Source organism: Hemicordylus capensis, chromosome 6, assembly GCF_027244095.1.
Source record: "Hemicordylus capensis ecotype Gifberg chromosome 6, rHemCap1.1.pri, whole genome shotgun sequence".
Lineage (NCBI taxonomy): Eukaryota > Metazoa > Chordata > Lepidosauria > Squamata > Cordylidae > Hemicordylus > Hemicordylus capensis.
The window spans coordinates 159,329,880-159,345,045 of NC_069662.1; the positions used below are offsets into that span (position 1 = coordinate 159,329,880).

At 45.8% G+C, this 15,166-nt stretch overlaps 1 protein-coding gene across 7 annotated transcripts in view; it reads left to right on the top strand.

The window, feature by feature from the left end:
• Nucleotides 1-1,167: 1,167 nt before the first annotated feature.
• Nucleotides 1,168-15,166, top strand: part of WDR86 (WD repeat domain 86) — a 50,753-nt gene continuing 36,754 nt past the window's right edge. For all 7 annotated transcript variants that reach the window (XR_008310409.1, XR_008310408.1, XR_008310407.1 and 4 more), the window contains exons 1-4: nt 1,168-1,855; nt 6,790-7,104; nt 12,484-12,625; nt 14,608-15,040. Coding sequence is in view for 4 of the 7 variants with exons in the window: in XM_053265465.1 (XP_053121440.1) it covers nt 6,900-7,104; nt 12,484-12,625; nt 14,608-15,040 (780 nt within the window). In the remaining 3 variants the exon portion in view is untranslated. The remainder of the gene's footprint in view (nt 1,856-6,789; nt 7,105-12,483; nt 12,626-14,607; nt 15,041-15,166) is intronic.

The window sequence follows — 15,166 nt, forward strand, 5'->3', positions numbered from 1 at the left end:
TTCCCTGTGCTTAATTTGTATACTTGAAAATTGGCATATGCTCCCTGCTGAAATAAGAGCATCTCTTTCTCTGCTTGTTTTCAGGAAGACCCTCAAGACTCACCTGTTCTTGCAGGCTTTTAATTAGAATTAATTTTAATAATTTGTTTTACTAGCTGTTTTATGGTACCATTTTTGTTGTGTTGTTGTTGTTGTTATTTACTACATTTTTATACCACCTTTCTGCCTTGACAAAGGCACCCAAATCGGTTTACAATATTAAAAGGAACCAATAACAGAAAAATAAAATGTTGTCTCAGGCTGTTGGTCTTTTCAGGAGCTGAGGACAAGAGCTCCCTGGCCTGGGTGCCTCCTTTCTTGCCTTCCTCTCAGGGCACACTTGTCTTTCTGTACTCCTGGGAAGGTGTGGGGAGGGGCTCCCCCAACAGTCCTCACAGGCCAGAGCTGGCCCCAGACTATGGGAAACACCTATTTCAGGCAGTGGCAATATAGGAAGATGCTGAAAGGCATCCTCTCATACTGCATGGGAGGAGGCAATGGTAACCCCCTCCTGTATTCTACCAAAGACAAACACAGGGCTTTGTGGTCGCCAGGAGTCCACACTGACTCAACAGCACACTTTACCTTTATCTTTACCAGAACTGAATTCACAGTCCTTTAACGTGAAACTCCACTCCCGATTTCCCCCTGAGGTTTTCTTCATTTCAGCAGCCTAATGGGTAGTTAGTTGGGAGAGCTTTTTGCTGTTGTTCAGCAGCTGAGAGTCAGAAACTTTTGCTATCTCCTGAAAATCATCCAGAACTCCACCAGTAGTAGATTCCGATCTACTTTCTGCCTATCCCTGCTGTTAAGTATCACTCCTCTGCTTCCCACAACACTGCCCTCCCTGGCACATAGCAGGGTCTCTGTATTGGTGTGTACAACTGGACTGCAGACCCTTATTGTTTGGGGTATGGAACTTTTTACATTGTTGATAACTCACAAGACTTAATTCATTCCCAGGAATATGAGCAGTTCCTAATCATTTCTGCTATATAATTCAGCTTTCTTTAGGACCTTGTAGAAATCTGAGGGGTAGTATTTGATCCCCTGCAGAGCGTGAATAGACCGACAAGCTGAGCTCTGCACAACTGTATTAATGTAAGAAAGGGGGGGTTGGGGGGGAAGAAGTGGGTAAAAGGAGAGAAGCAGAAGAAGGTTTTGGGTTGCTGCAGAAATCTCGGTGTGCTGTTCAGATGAACCTTCTTCTCGCACAACCGGAGGGGGTACGAACAGGGAACAAAAGGCAGCCGAGCACTCTGAACAGGAAGACTGCTAAGATTCAGCTTTTTTCTGCATTGCTACAACAGCCACCACAATGAATTATACTAAACTTAGATTCAAGATCAACGGCGACAGCATCTTTCTTGGGGGATGCAAAACCACCGGAGAAACTTAGGGGTTAGGAACTGCTGATAGAGAGTTGGGAGCAAAAGCCATTTAGCCCAATTAATCCAGCAAAGTGTCTCCCCCCCCCAATCTCTTTTTTTCTTGACCCTTATCATGGAAGGAAATGAGATCTGCCTGGAAAGGAGTTTTGCGGTTACTAGATTGGTTTCCTCTCTGGAGTTTGTGTCCTCCAAGACTTTTCTTTTTCTCCCTGCACAAATGTGAAGAACCCCAGTCCAACAACGTGAATCCCTTTGTGGTGGCTGAAGAAAGTTTGTGATTAAAGGGATACGACTTGCAGAAGCTCCTCTGAAGGCGAAAGGGATGTGCATGCCAGGAGACCTGGCTCCTCTCCAAGGACTTGTGTCCCCACCAGAGGCTGTGAGCAAGTGACTGTGTCACCCCTTGGGAGCAGGTCTGAAATGAAGTAAGCAACACTGTGTGAGAGAGTGTGAATGTGCAGATTAAGAGCTAAACCTTAGACTACTTAGCATTAGCAGGCAACATAGAAATAGTGTGTTGTGCGGGAAAGGTAGCCCAGAGGTGGCAGTATTTATTTGCATGTTATTTTAGATTAATAAAAGTAATACATTTTATCTGGAGGTTGAAAAGGCATTTGAAATGAGGAACTGGGTGATAAACTGTGCGTGGGAAACTAGCACTGTTGGGAAAGGTGTTTCTCTCTGGGGCCAAGCATACTTTCAAATATATTGCAAGGGGCTAGGGTGGTTGCGGAAGTAGAAAAAGGTGCAGTGAAAGTGGGGTTTGGGTGGGATATTACTCAGGGGAAGAGCCATCTCGGGTCATGGGGTCAAAGTCTGCCTATGGTTCAGGCTTTTGAATTCTGCTTCAGTGAATGCAGGATGGCCATCTCTAGCCTCACTAACATGAATGAGCAGCTGTGCTGGGGGTTTGCTACCTGACCCCTTGAGAATGGATGCCCCCTCTTTGGGGGCAGGGAGGAAGCATCGCTAGAGGAGGAGGAGGAGGAGAGGTTTGCTGAGGAAGACCTAGAGAAGCAACACACCGTTGTAGAGTTGTGGGAAGTGGGATGCAGTTGTGCGGGTCTGGATAGAAGTGAGATATAGGACTTCTGTGAGAGGATGCCTGGGCAGTGTGTGTGTGTGTATTAAATCTCTTCCAACAGGCTGAATAGAGGAAGAAACAGGGCAGTAAAATGCATTTGAGTGTCGTGAGGAGGGTGGCTCAGTTATGGGGGATAGATATCTTCAAATGCTGAGAAAATTTGAGGGAGCATTCATAGGAATGTTGGGGGTTGGCCCCTGTGAGGCAGTGTCAGGAGGTGTGTGTGGTGTGTGGGTGTGTAAAGGAAGCCAGAGAGACATGGGGGGTGGGGAGGGGGGGTGGCGTAGACAGGGGCTGGGGGCGTTGCTTTCCTCCAAGTTGTGTGTGTGTGTGTGTCGGGAGGGGAGAGGCCTCCTTTTGGGAAAGGGATGTGCGGGCCGATCGGGTTGGGGGCTCTCTCTATCTTCCGTACGCGAGGAGGCTTGCACACTTCACCCCGGGGGAGGGGGCTTTCCCGCCCCCTTTTTCTGAGGGGAGGATTGGTTTCCTCGGGGCAGGCAAGGCAAGGCAAGCCACAGCCCACCCCAAGACCAGAGGGGAGGCGGCGGAGGCGGCCTGAGGGAAGCCGCGCAGACATGGGGGTAGGGAGGAGTTTGCTCTCCCTCCCTGGAGGAGTCAGGCGAAGCAGGGCTGCTTTTTCGGTTTCCCCGGCCCGCCTAAGTTGGAGGAGTTGCTTTTGGGGCAGGATGGAATCTCCGAAAGGAAAGCCTGGGCGCTCCGGAGCAAATCTTCTGCTTGCCTCTCACTCTGCAGCTCTCTCTTTTGGTCAGCCGTGTGTTACTCGTAAAGAGGCTTTTGCACCTGGGGCTTAAACTGGCTCCCCGACCCCCCGGGTGGGGAGTGGAGTGGCTTGTCTCACAGACGTAATCGGAATGTGAAAACGTATATGCCGGTTAGAAAGGGCATTCCGTTGCAAAAGGAGAGCCAGACGGAGTGGTGTAGCTCGGGGGTTCCCAGTCTTAAGGCCATTGTGGCTGAGGGGGTCTTCTGGGGACGATGGGAGTTGTAGTCCCACAACATCTGGGGAGTGGAGTGGAGCCAAGGTTGCAAACCATTCTCGGAGGTGAGTGGATGGTGTGATGGATTCAAGCAGGGTTGGGGCTCATATCTGCTCCAGACTGAGCGTTGAGGCTCGTTGGGTAACCTGGCGCAGTCCGGCTCCACATATTCAGCAGACAGAGGCGAAGAGAATGGGCGGATTCCATATATCCCTCCCTACTGCCTTGGTGGGAAGTGGGATAAAAATGCAGTATGTACACATAGCGTGATGTAGTGGTTAGAGTGCTGGACTAGGACCGGGGAGACCCGAGTTCAAATCCCCATTCAGCCATGAAACTAGCTGGGTGACTCTGGGCCAGTCACTTCTCTCTCAGCCTAACCTACTTCACAGGGTTGTTGTGAAAGAGAAACTCAAGTATGTAGTACACCGCTCTGGGCTCCTTGGAGGAAGAGCGGGATATAAATGTAATAATAATAATAATAATAATAGCCCTCTTTCACTTTCCATCTTTTCCATTAATTATATTTACATATCTGTACAAACAGCACTCCGGTGAGCCTCAGTCACATGTGAAAACACTTCTCAGGTAAACATAATTTTCCAGTATCTGGTCACAACTGACTCACTCTTGCATTCACATAGGCATATGGGCATGTTGGAAGAATGGCCAATAAAGTATGGTTTTGGATTTTTAGCCATGTACATTTTACCAAAGAAAACCACAAGGCTCTGTGGGCGCCAAGAGTTGAAATCAACTTGACGGCACACTTTCCCTTTACGTTTTACATTGCTCTGTGCAAATTAAGTGCTTTATTGCTTTATGCAAATGAATTGTCTTAATTAACTACACATTGCTTTAAATTTTATTACGGTAAACTTTCTTGTAGGTATTTTTGTTTTGATTTCTACTTAAATCTAATTAATTAATTAATTAATTACATTTCTAATCCACCTTTCAAGTACAATAATCCACAAGGTAATTGTGTAACTTCTGTAAGTAAGTAAGTAAATGTGGCTTCAGTGGATTACAAGAAGGGTAGCCATTCTTTTGCGTCAAGCCATTACAACAAGAACCCTCACACAGTGCAAAAATCAGATTGCTTTCTTCTTGCAGTACCCGGGACAGGCAGCAGCTGTGCTGGTGGCGAATCTGTTCAAGAAGCAGTACTTGCAAATGCTAGGCCTTCACAACCTGTGACCATTGCCCAAGCATCATTTCTTTGGTCTTGGGATAAATGTTTACATTCTCCCCTGCTCCGTGCATGAAAGACCTTGAGGCGGGTCTCACGATCCGTGAGACCCGCTTTTGGCAAAACTGCAGGGAGACTATCTCCACAGGAGCCCTGGGTGGCCGTATCGGCCGCCCTCACAATTTCTGGCTCCGTGATGGAGCCGCAGGGGGCTGGGGGGAGTGGGGGCCGATTGGCCCCTGCAAGCTCCAGCATACCCTGCACGAGTGTGCAGGGCATGCTGGTGAGACCCCTGGAGCCGGGAGGCAGCGCCACGGCTACTCACAATCCAATAGCCCGGGTTTGCGGCACGCTCGCTCCACAAACTCGGGCTAAGGGGCGGGCTACCAAAGCGGGTTAGCCGCTTAAGAACCACCGGGCTCGCAGCCGAGCCCGGTGGTTCTTACGATCGGGGAAAATCGAGCTAGGAAAGCCTAGCCCGATTTTCCCCGATTGTGGGAATAGCCCCCTTGTCTTTGAAAAATTGGAGGATTGATTGGTTTATTTGAACTTTGTTCATTTTAAGTTTCTTATGCTGCCTGAGTTGTATTGATAGCCACACATTGGAGTTAATGTATTATTCATACATGAATGACAAATGCCCTTTATACAGGGATCTACTACTATGAATATTTATATACCACTTTTCAACAAACTTTCTCAAAGTGGTTTAGATAGATAGATAGATAGATAGATAAGACGGCTTCCTGTCCCCAAAGGGCTCACAAGCTAAGAAATAAGGAATCTATCAATTCTGTGTGCTTTGGAGACTGAGGCCTAGCTCATTTACTTCCATATGTTCTGGTGCCTCATATTTTACCAGGCCTAAGTTTTTACTTCAATATGTTCTGGGGCCTGGTCACCACTGTCCCTGGGATCTCAGTACCCTTCAGTATTCTAGTGCTTGGCTCTCCTCCTGCTGCCAGTTGGTTGTCACACTTGATTGTTGAGCTGGCTTCAGGGAGCCTTTTGCAAGCTTCCTTCCTTCCACGGGCACCCTCTTTCTTGGATGGGCCCTGAGAAACCACCATTACCCACTTGTGGAATTCTCTGCCACAAGATGTGGTGACAGCCAACAACCTGGATGGCTTTAAGAAGGGTTTGGATAACTTCATGGAGGAGAGGTCTATCAACGGCTACCAGTCGGAGGGCTGTGGGCCACCTCCAGCCTCAAAGGCAGGTTGCCTCTGAGTACCAGCTGCACGGGAGTAACAGCAAGAGAGAGGACATTCCCTCAACTGTTGCCTGTGGCTCCAGCGGCATCTGGTGGGCCACTATGCGAAACAGGATGCTGGACTAGATGGGCCTCCTTGGGCCTGATCCAGCAGGGCTGTTCTTATGTGCTTATGGAGGATATGGTGATCTCCGAGATCATCAGTAAGTCTTGCACTCTCGGCAGCTGTCCGATATTGCCAGTCTTTCTCTGTTAGCTCTTCTTGACTGTTCTCAGGAAATGCTTGCAGGAACTAAGATATGAAAATATGCCACAGAAGGAATCACATCCCTTCTCTGTGGCATCTTTTTCTCTGTGTTCTAGGGAATGGTCTTGGATGGCAGACTTCTGTTCAAAATACTGGCTGACATGCCAACTAATGGTGCAGAGGCTCAGCAAGTCACCTCCACAGCATTAATAATGCAGAATCCTGCTGCGTGCGTGGGGGAGAGGATTTTGCTGATCCCCTCTTCTCCTAGAAGCACTCCCTTTGACCTAGAAGTAGGTCCCTGAAGGCTGCATGGCCCTCAGGGACCTACATCCAGGTCACAAGGAGCACTTCTGGGGGACGGATTGGTGAAAACCACTCCCCGCATGCACTGGGACTTTGCATTACTAAACGCTGTGGAGGTGGTTTGCATGCTTCGCCTGCACACTGTTAGTGGGCATGTCAGCCATTGCTTATACTGTTCTATCTCTGTTTCTGATTGGCTGGCTCCAGCAAATATCACATGCATCATATAATGGTTAGTGTTCTGGCTAATAGCAATCGTGTCTCAGAATCCAGGAACACCTTGTCCTTTTAGCTTTACTTCTTATTTTTGTTTTTGCAGAGATCAACACCCCCCTTCTGTTTGTTTGCACCAAAGATGATGGCTGAAGTTGGCTTGGGGCAGCTTGCTGCTGCAAGGCCTAATCCCAGCCATAGTAAAGCTCAGAGCCTATGAGCCTCCTCTTGTCTCCGGGTTGTAGTGGAACCTCCAGGATGGGGAGCAGTAGTTCGGCACTGAAAGTTTGCACTGATCACCAGGGAGGCATCAACTGGCTCAGCCTCAGCCCAGATGGGCAGTGGCTGCTGACGGGCAGCGAAGATGGCACGGCACGACTCTGGAGCACTGCTGACAGCCAGTGCCGGGGCCATTTTCAAGGTACAGTAAATTACCTTTGCCTTAGATCCTGACTGTGGGGTACAGCCCCTTCCAAGTTATGTGCACATTTCATTGATGTCTGCATGCCTGTGGTGACTTCAAGAAAATCTGGCAAGCTCTGGTGTGGTTGCTTTGTCAGAATCCTGACAGCTCATGAAGCATGGTGGCTAAGAGACTGAGCTCCAGATCTGCAACTTCCTGGTTGAACTCTTACCTCTGACATGAAATCACTAGATAGCCTTAGGCAAGGCACTCCCTCTCACAGTGACCTTACGGTGTTGTTGTAGGTTTACAAGGGCAACAAGATAGTACGAGTGAAGTGCTTTGAACACTGGAAAGCACTATACAGACGCTAAGTATTGTTATGGAAAGGGCAGCCTTTATAACTGGAAGCTTTTGCTTTTCTGGAATCATTGCAGGGTAACCTTGGAACATGTGAGACTCACTTTCAAACAAGAAACACTTGATCAGAAAATGAGGCCTTGGGTGTTGTGAAAACAGGGTTATTATTGGCTGACATACTGTACAGTGTTCCATCTTCCTGATAGCGGAGCTTGCATGCAATAGTGCAAGACCACTCTTAAGACGCGTCTTGCTTAAGATGCAAGAATTGCACAGAAAGTTACACAATAGGCAGCCTTTGGATAAATAATGCACACTGCGTTTGTGCAATTCTTGCATCTTCCAGAAGAGCACTTTCCCACTGCTATGTGCATATGTTGTGAAAAGGTGCAGTATGTCAGCCACTATTTTTATTATTGCCAGTAATAACACATTTAAAACCACCGGCCTCACATTCTACGTAATGTCACTAGGGTGTAAAAGAGCAGTTTGTATGTCTTTGTGTGTGTGTGTGTGCGCGCGTGTGCGTGCAGGTGCGTGTTCTGAAACACTGTATCAGAGCTCTGCCCAGCCTATTGCCAAGCAGACAAATGCAGGCAGAGGGAGAGAAGGTAGCGATTTTTGCTTCTCTCTCCTCCCTCCAAAAGGACTTGGCTTCAGAAATGTGCTCTTGAGGGTCATGTTGCTTTGCAAATTCAGCATGGGAGTGCTTGTCTGTCTGTCTGTCTGTCTATCTAATATCTTTTTTTTAAAATAAAAGGTTGTGTGGGAAATTGTCTGGTTTTGTCATGTTGGCTGTGGATACATACTCTATTTTATTTCATTTATACACCACTTTTCAGCCAAGACTGCATCTCAAAGTAGCTTTATACAATTAAAATACTTTTAAAAAATATGCAATATAAGATAACAGGGATATATAGATAGCAGTCTGGTTTGGTTCCTGGCAAAGGATGATGTTGCCAGAAAGAGCTGTAGTGCAAATGCAGATGGACTTGGGATGGCTGATGGTAAAGATGCCAGCCCACAGAAGCTTTCAGCTGATCTGCAGACCTTTTGGCCCTTGGTAGCAGTTGGCAGTGATGTAGCTGGAGTCCCAGTCAAGGTTCTGGCCCCCAGGAGTCAACTAGTAAGCCAAATTAAGGCTGTTTCTACTAGTCCATCTTGGTCATCAAGTCTAGCCTCTTCAAAAACTGATCGTGAAATAAGTAGTTGCCATTAGAGATCAGCAGGACTCTCCTATAATGTATATGCCTGACCACCGTCAGACAAGAACAGTGGGATGGGATATATTATACTCGGTATACACCCAGACCAGAAAAACTAATTGCTTTAAAAGAGTAAAGGGTTTATTTAGGCTACATACACCAGGAACAGGGAGGCAGTTTTCCTCCTACCTTGCTTCCACACAACCGAAAACTGGAAGTACAGCTCCCAAACCTGGGTAGAGCACAGTTTTTGAGTGTGTGAATGACCTCAAAGGAACATAGGAAACTGCCATATACTGACTTAGACCATTGGTCCATTGAGCTCACTATTGTCTACACAAACTGGCAGTGACCTTCTCCAAGAATGCAGGCAGGAGTTTCTCTCAGCCCTATCTCGGAGATGCTGCCAGGGAGGGAACTTGGAACCTTCTGCTCTTCCCAGAGCAGCTCCATGCCCTGAGGGGAATATCTTACAGTGCTCACACATCAAGTCTCCCATTCATATGCAACCAGGGCGGACCCTGCTTAGCTAAGGGGACAAGTCATGCTTGCTACCACAAGACCAGCTCTCCTCATAGTGTTTCTAACTAATAACTTATAATGTAAATCAGCCAGCATTATTCTTCTGTCTGCTTTCTTCCTCACTAGCCATTTTCAGTCATATACTAATCCTTCAACTTCCACTCTCAACTGTCTCTTACTCTGCTCTGCCCAACATTCCTTCTCCGTCATCCTTCTGTTTCAGTGACACAGCATCATTTCAGATGTCACACAAAACCATGTTTAAAATGTTAGTTTCACATGTCATTCCCAAGCCTTGAGAGCACATGCTCCCCCCTCCCCTGCCTGCACAAGCCTCAGAAGAATTCGACTTCCAACAGAGTTTAAAAACAAATGAATGTCCGAACCGACCAATCTTGGTTTATTATAACCAACTTCCTCCTGCCCCCGCAAAAGTGAGACCTGAACCCAAGATTGGAAGCAGGTTTCGGGTTAGGGTCAGTCTGAATGTCACGATCAGTCTTGATTAATTTTTAAACCACAATAGAAATTAGAATTCAGCTGTGGTTCATGAAGGCAGGAGAGGATAAGTACACTCTCCCGAGCCTCGGTGGCATTGCGTGGAACCAAGACTTAGCTGTGGTTCATTGTGATGTCTGAACTGGCCCATTGTCAAATGACTTCCTTCCAGAGGGAGAGGATGCAAGCAGCCTGGGCAATCAGATTCACGTCAGCAGCAGCAAAGGTACTAATAGCAAAAGCCAGAAATGCAATGTCCATAAGTATCTCAAGTGGATTTGCAGACTGTATTGAATAATTACACCCCAGCCTTGTAAATTGTGAAGGGGAGCCCACCAGCTTGCCCCATCACCCATGCCCCTGTTCTGAGCTGATATTGCAATATCAAAGCTAAATGGGATGATGACTAGGATAACTTTGCAGTGGTTTTTCCCTTGTGGGGAAAAGCAGTGCAGTAACTGTTCCCTGGACTGGAAAGAGCAGCATGGCACTATCTCAGCTGCCTCTTCTGGATTGGAAAGGCTCAGAGAGGCCACTGGGACAGCCCTGTGCTTCTTGTTCTGGCCCAAGGAAAGGGTGATTCAGGTTCTGTCCTTGAATTAGAAGGTGCTAGTAGGGTGGCGCAGCAGGGAAATGACTCAATTAGCAAGCCAGAGGTTGCCGGTTCGAATCCCTGCTGGTATGTTTCCCAGACTATGGGAAATACCTATATTGGGCAGCAGCGATACAGGAAGATGCTGAAAGGCATAATCTCATACCGCACTGGAGATGGCAATAGTAAACCCCTCCTGTATTCTACCAAAGAAAACCACATGGCTCTCTGATCACCAGGAGTTGCCACCGACTTGATGGCACACTTTACTTTAGTAGGGTTACTCCTCTCATCTTGAAAAGCCAAGGACCTCTGATACATCAGTCCCAGAAGCTCCCCCCCACCCAGCTGTGGACAAGTGCAAATGGGACTGGTGATGGAAAAGGGAGCCATTTCTTTATTGTATCTCTTGCCATGTAAACCACTTTGAAATCTTTTGTTGAAAAAGCAGTATTTACATTTTCATGATGATGATGATGTTGATGATGATACTACTACTGTTGCAATAAAGCTGCTGTCACCACTTGTCGGCTTGCCCTGGTTACAGTGTTAATCAGCGCAGGTAGATGAGGGCCAAGTTGTGCCTATTCTTTTGTCCAAGAAGGCAGGCTTTTCTGTGCTTTGCTGTATATTTTAGCTTTTCACCTCCAATGCCTTTGTCACTGTCTTTGTCTTCATGGAGTTTTTTTGATACCTCAGTCAGTTGGATTGAAGAATCTGTTTGACTGAACAATAGGAGTTTTTGCAGCTGCATAAATACACCCCCACTGAGCTTATGCAAACCACTTGATTGCTAGCTCTCAGACAAGAATGAAAGCGCCCACTTTGAATACAATCGCCATAGATTGACCTCAAAATGACTAAAGTATGTGGAGGCCTACATAGAAGGAAAATCCCGTTGAGTGAGAAACTTGTGGATTGGTGGACTCACCAAAAAATCATACTTGAAACAAAAAAAAAAGCATTCCTTCTCTTGAGTCAGAAAAACTTTAAGTTTCCAAAGTGTAAATTGTTAGTAATCTTCCACACAGACTGCATTCTCCCTACACTGCATTGCAGAAGACTCCAAGTTTCCTCCCTGGCACCATCTCCAAGATAGGACAAGATTTTTTTATTGAACTAACAAACTACCGAAGCATACAGTATGTTGCCAAAGCACAATTATATACAAAGTGGTTGTTTGTACATGATATATCTACAAAGATTTACACACAAGGATTTGGAAACCCACAAGTTTATGAAGTATATGCAGGTAGTACTGTAACTCGGGGGTGGGGGATTACAAGGCACTTCAGGTTATTGGGGGGGGGGTATGTCCAACGTCCATTTCCATAATTTGTCCCATTGCTGTTTAGAAGAGATACTCTTGTCGGGCTGAGAGAGTGTCCTGCCTGTAACCTTCCTTAGAGAAGCCACTGCCAGTCTGTAGATTAGTGAGCTAGATGGACCAAGGGTCTGACTCGATAGAAGGCAGCTTCCTATGTTCCTAACCACAGAGAATGCAGAGAGGAATTTACTTTAATTCTTAGCCTCTGCACACTTACTTGGTCATAGTGTCCATTGAATTTGGTTGGAGTTACTCCTGAGAAAATGCATGGAGATTGGGCTATTAGTGTGGTAATTTTGAGGTATACAGTTGTCATGGATTTATGTTCTAAATTCAATTTTATGAAAAATAAGCTACTAAGAAAGTAGTTTTCCTTTGGTAATACCATAACTCTTGGCAATCTTTAGGAAAGTGGATTTTATTTCTTTAGATTAGAAAATGTTTAGTCTTTTTTCAGTTAAAACTAATTCTCAAAGCAGATAACAAGAAAGAAAAGAAAAAAGATCAATGTCCAGTGCAGCCCTCTGGCAATGGATGAAGGGCTGCAGATCCACAAGCAGCCTTCAGTATCCCTATACCAGACACAGAGTGGGAGTGGGGAGTGATTTTCACATCTTTCTCCTCCTTCCAAAAGCCCTTTTTTCCACTTGTATAAATATGTTCTTGAGGGCTGTATTTATACATTTAGAATAATTTGGTTTCTTTTTAATAATCCATATGAGTAAGTCCATCTGTTTACAAATGTGTCATGTTTTTGTCCTATGGCATAACAGTCATCAGATTTAAAACTTAAGGGCATGATTCAATCATGCTTACATGCTTGAAAATCCCACTTTATAGTTTTCAATAGCTTGTACTGATCATGTTTATTCTCTTCATATTATTTCCAGGGCATGAAAGCTATATCACCTTTTGCCACTTAGAAAATGAAGCTGCCTTCACATGTAGTGCAGATCACACAATTAGAAAGTGGGATGTGATGACAGGCCAGTGCTTGGCGGTTTACCGAGGACATACATCCATTGTGAACAGGTAGGTACTAGGGATGTGCATGAAGCAGATTTTGCATTTTGTTTTGAGCTCAAAACAAGCAGACGGCTGGAACATTTTGTTGAAACAAACTTGAAACATTTTGAGTGTTTCAGCCACAGGGAACAATGGGGGAACTATTCATACTGAATAACTATGAATAACATACTGAATAACATACTGAATAACTATGAATAACATACTGAATAACTGTGGTATTCAGAGGATGCCTCTGAATACCAGTTGCAGGGGAGTAACAGCAGGAGAGAGGGCATCCCCTAAACTCCTGCCTGTAGGCTCCCAGTGGCATCTGGTGGGCCACTGTGTGAAACAAGATGCTGGATTAGATGGGCCATGGGCCTGATCCAGCAGGGCTTTTCTTTTGTTCTTATGTTCCACAGGGAACAATGGGAGAACCATAGGATCCTATGGGGGTTTGGGAGAAGGTTAAAATTTTGTTTAAAATTGCCTGCTTGCCCATTTCCTTTGTGGGTTGGGTGCTAGGTAGCACCCATCATGCCCTACTACCCAACCCACTTTGGTGGCCCTAGGAGCTACCCATGGGGAACAATGGGGTGTTTTGAGTTCCCCCATTGTTCCTTATGGCCAGAACAAGTCTCTCTCTGCCTCTCATTCCCTTTTAATACATTTTGAAACTCCCTCCTTTTGGGCTCCCTCCTCCCTCCCCTCCAGTCAATGGGGGCACATTCACCCATGACAACATTTGATTTCTATCATAACAAGCCAACCAAGAAGCAAGCAGATCGCAAGTCAATCAGAAGCCAGTGCCAGAAAACCAATCAGCAAGGGGAAAACAGGCCTCAAAAATGGTGCTCAAAATGTTTCGATCGAAATGGGGTTGTTTTGTTCCAAGTTCAAACAGGCCTTTTATTTAGAGGGTGTTTTGTTTTGAGTTTGAAACACTTGAAACAGCCCATTTTGATTCAAAATGTTTAGACATTGAAACATTTTGCACATCCCTAGTAGGTACCCCAGGATCTTTATTTAGCTGTCTAGGTTCCCTGCTAGATGTGTAACCTGACACAAGTTGATTTTATTTCCAACTTTTAATTCTTATAACTAGTAATTCCCCCCTGTGCTGTGTTTCACAAATGGACTGAGTAAATTTCTGCTACATGTACTCTTGGCTGTGTGATTAGTTATCCTAGCAACAATGCTGACACAGCTACAGACTGGGGACAAGAGAAGAGCAGAAAAGCAAGGAGGAATTGAACCAAATCCACTATTGGGAATGCAATTCCAGAAGGCAAAAATCCCCCAACAGCTCAATTGGTAACAGATGCACCTGATAAAGAGATTAGGAAGCATCGTGTTAAGCACAGTTCTTAATAGTAAAATGATACAGTTAGGGCTTAAAAAAAAGAAAAAAAAGAATCCTGCTGTTGATTACCCCAGAAGCTCAAAGCTGGATTTTGTTTTGTTATAATAAATTTGAGCTTTAGGCATAAGGGAAAAGTGATACTTATTTTTGGTGAACGTTGCCAAAATAATGAACTTGAAAATAATAAACTTTTCAGACAAGCCACGCTGGTTGAATACAAACCATAATTTGCTGCATTATGACTACTTGTAAGGTCAGCCCTAGCCTGCTGCAATCTCTTTGGAGTTAGTAATTTGCAGTGTTTCACTACCTGAGAAGGTGAACTTTATCGTGCCTCCACTACTGTTTTTCTGAGGAGCTGTAGGCTGTTAAAATGCTTGCTTTGCTGTGTGGTTGAATGGTGCAGATGTAGTTGCAACACAGTGAGTTTACAAGCAGTCCCTATGCGGCAAATGGTTATCTGAATTCAACCATTGTTATAACCTGGTAGGATTGAGACATTAGGGCAAATATATCTTTCCTTGTAGGTTTTCTCGTTGTCGGGAATCCTGTAGGTACAGGTTCCAAGTTAAGTTCCTTCCAACTCCATTAACTCAACAAGAGTGATAAGAGGACATTTGACATGTGACTATTTTTTAAACAGGATTCTGGTTTCCAAGGATTATCTCTTCAGTGGCTCCTACGACAGGACAGCACGGTGTTGGAGTGTGCATAAGGAGAAACCAATCCAAGAGTTCCGAGGCCATCGGAATTGTGTCCTGACATTGGCTCTCTACTCCTCAAAGGATGTACTTGAGGACTCAGATGAGGAAGAATTGGAGGAGGAGAAACTAAGCAGGGACTTCCTGGTGACAGGGAGCACAGACTGCACTGTCAAAGTCTGGTGGGTGTCCAGTGGGCGTTGTCACCAGACCCTGCTGGGGCATACTGGGGCTGTCCTATGCCTTATACTTGATGCTCCAAACAGGGAGCTCTTTTCAGGCAGCACTGATTATACTATTCGGACATGGAACATTGTGACTGGTGCGCAGCTGAGGGTCTTCAAAGAGCATCAAGGATCTGTAATCTGCCTAGAGGTAAGAGATGTTTATACCAAGGCTGGCATTGGTGCTTGGAGCATTGGCTAACTGCCTAGGGTGGCATTTGGTGGGAGGAGAGAATGGCAGTGGAGGCCATTGTGGACGAGGAGCCATAATGCCGCT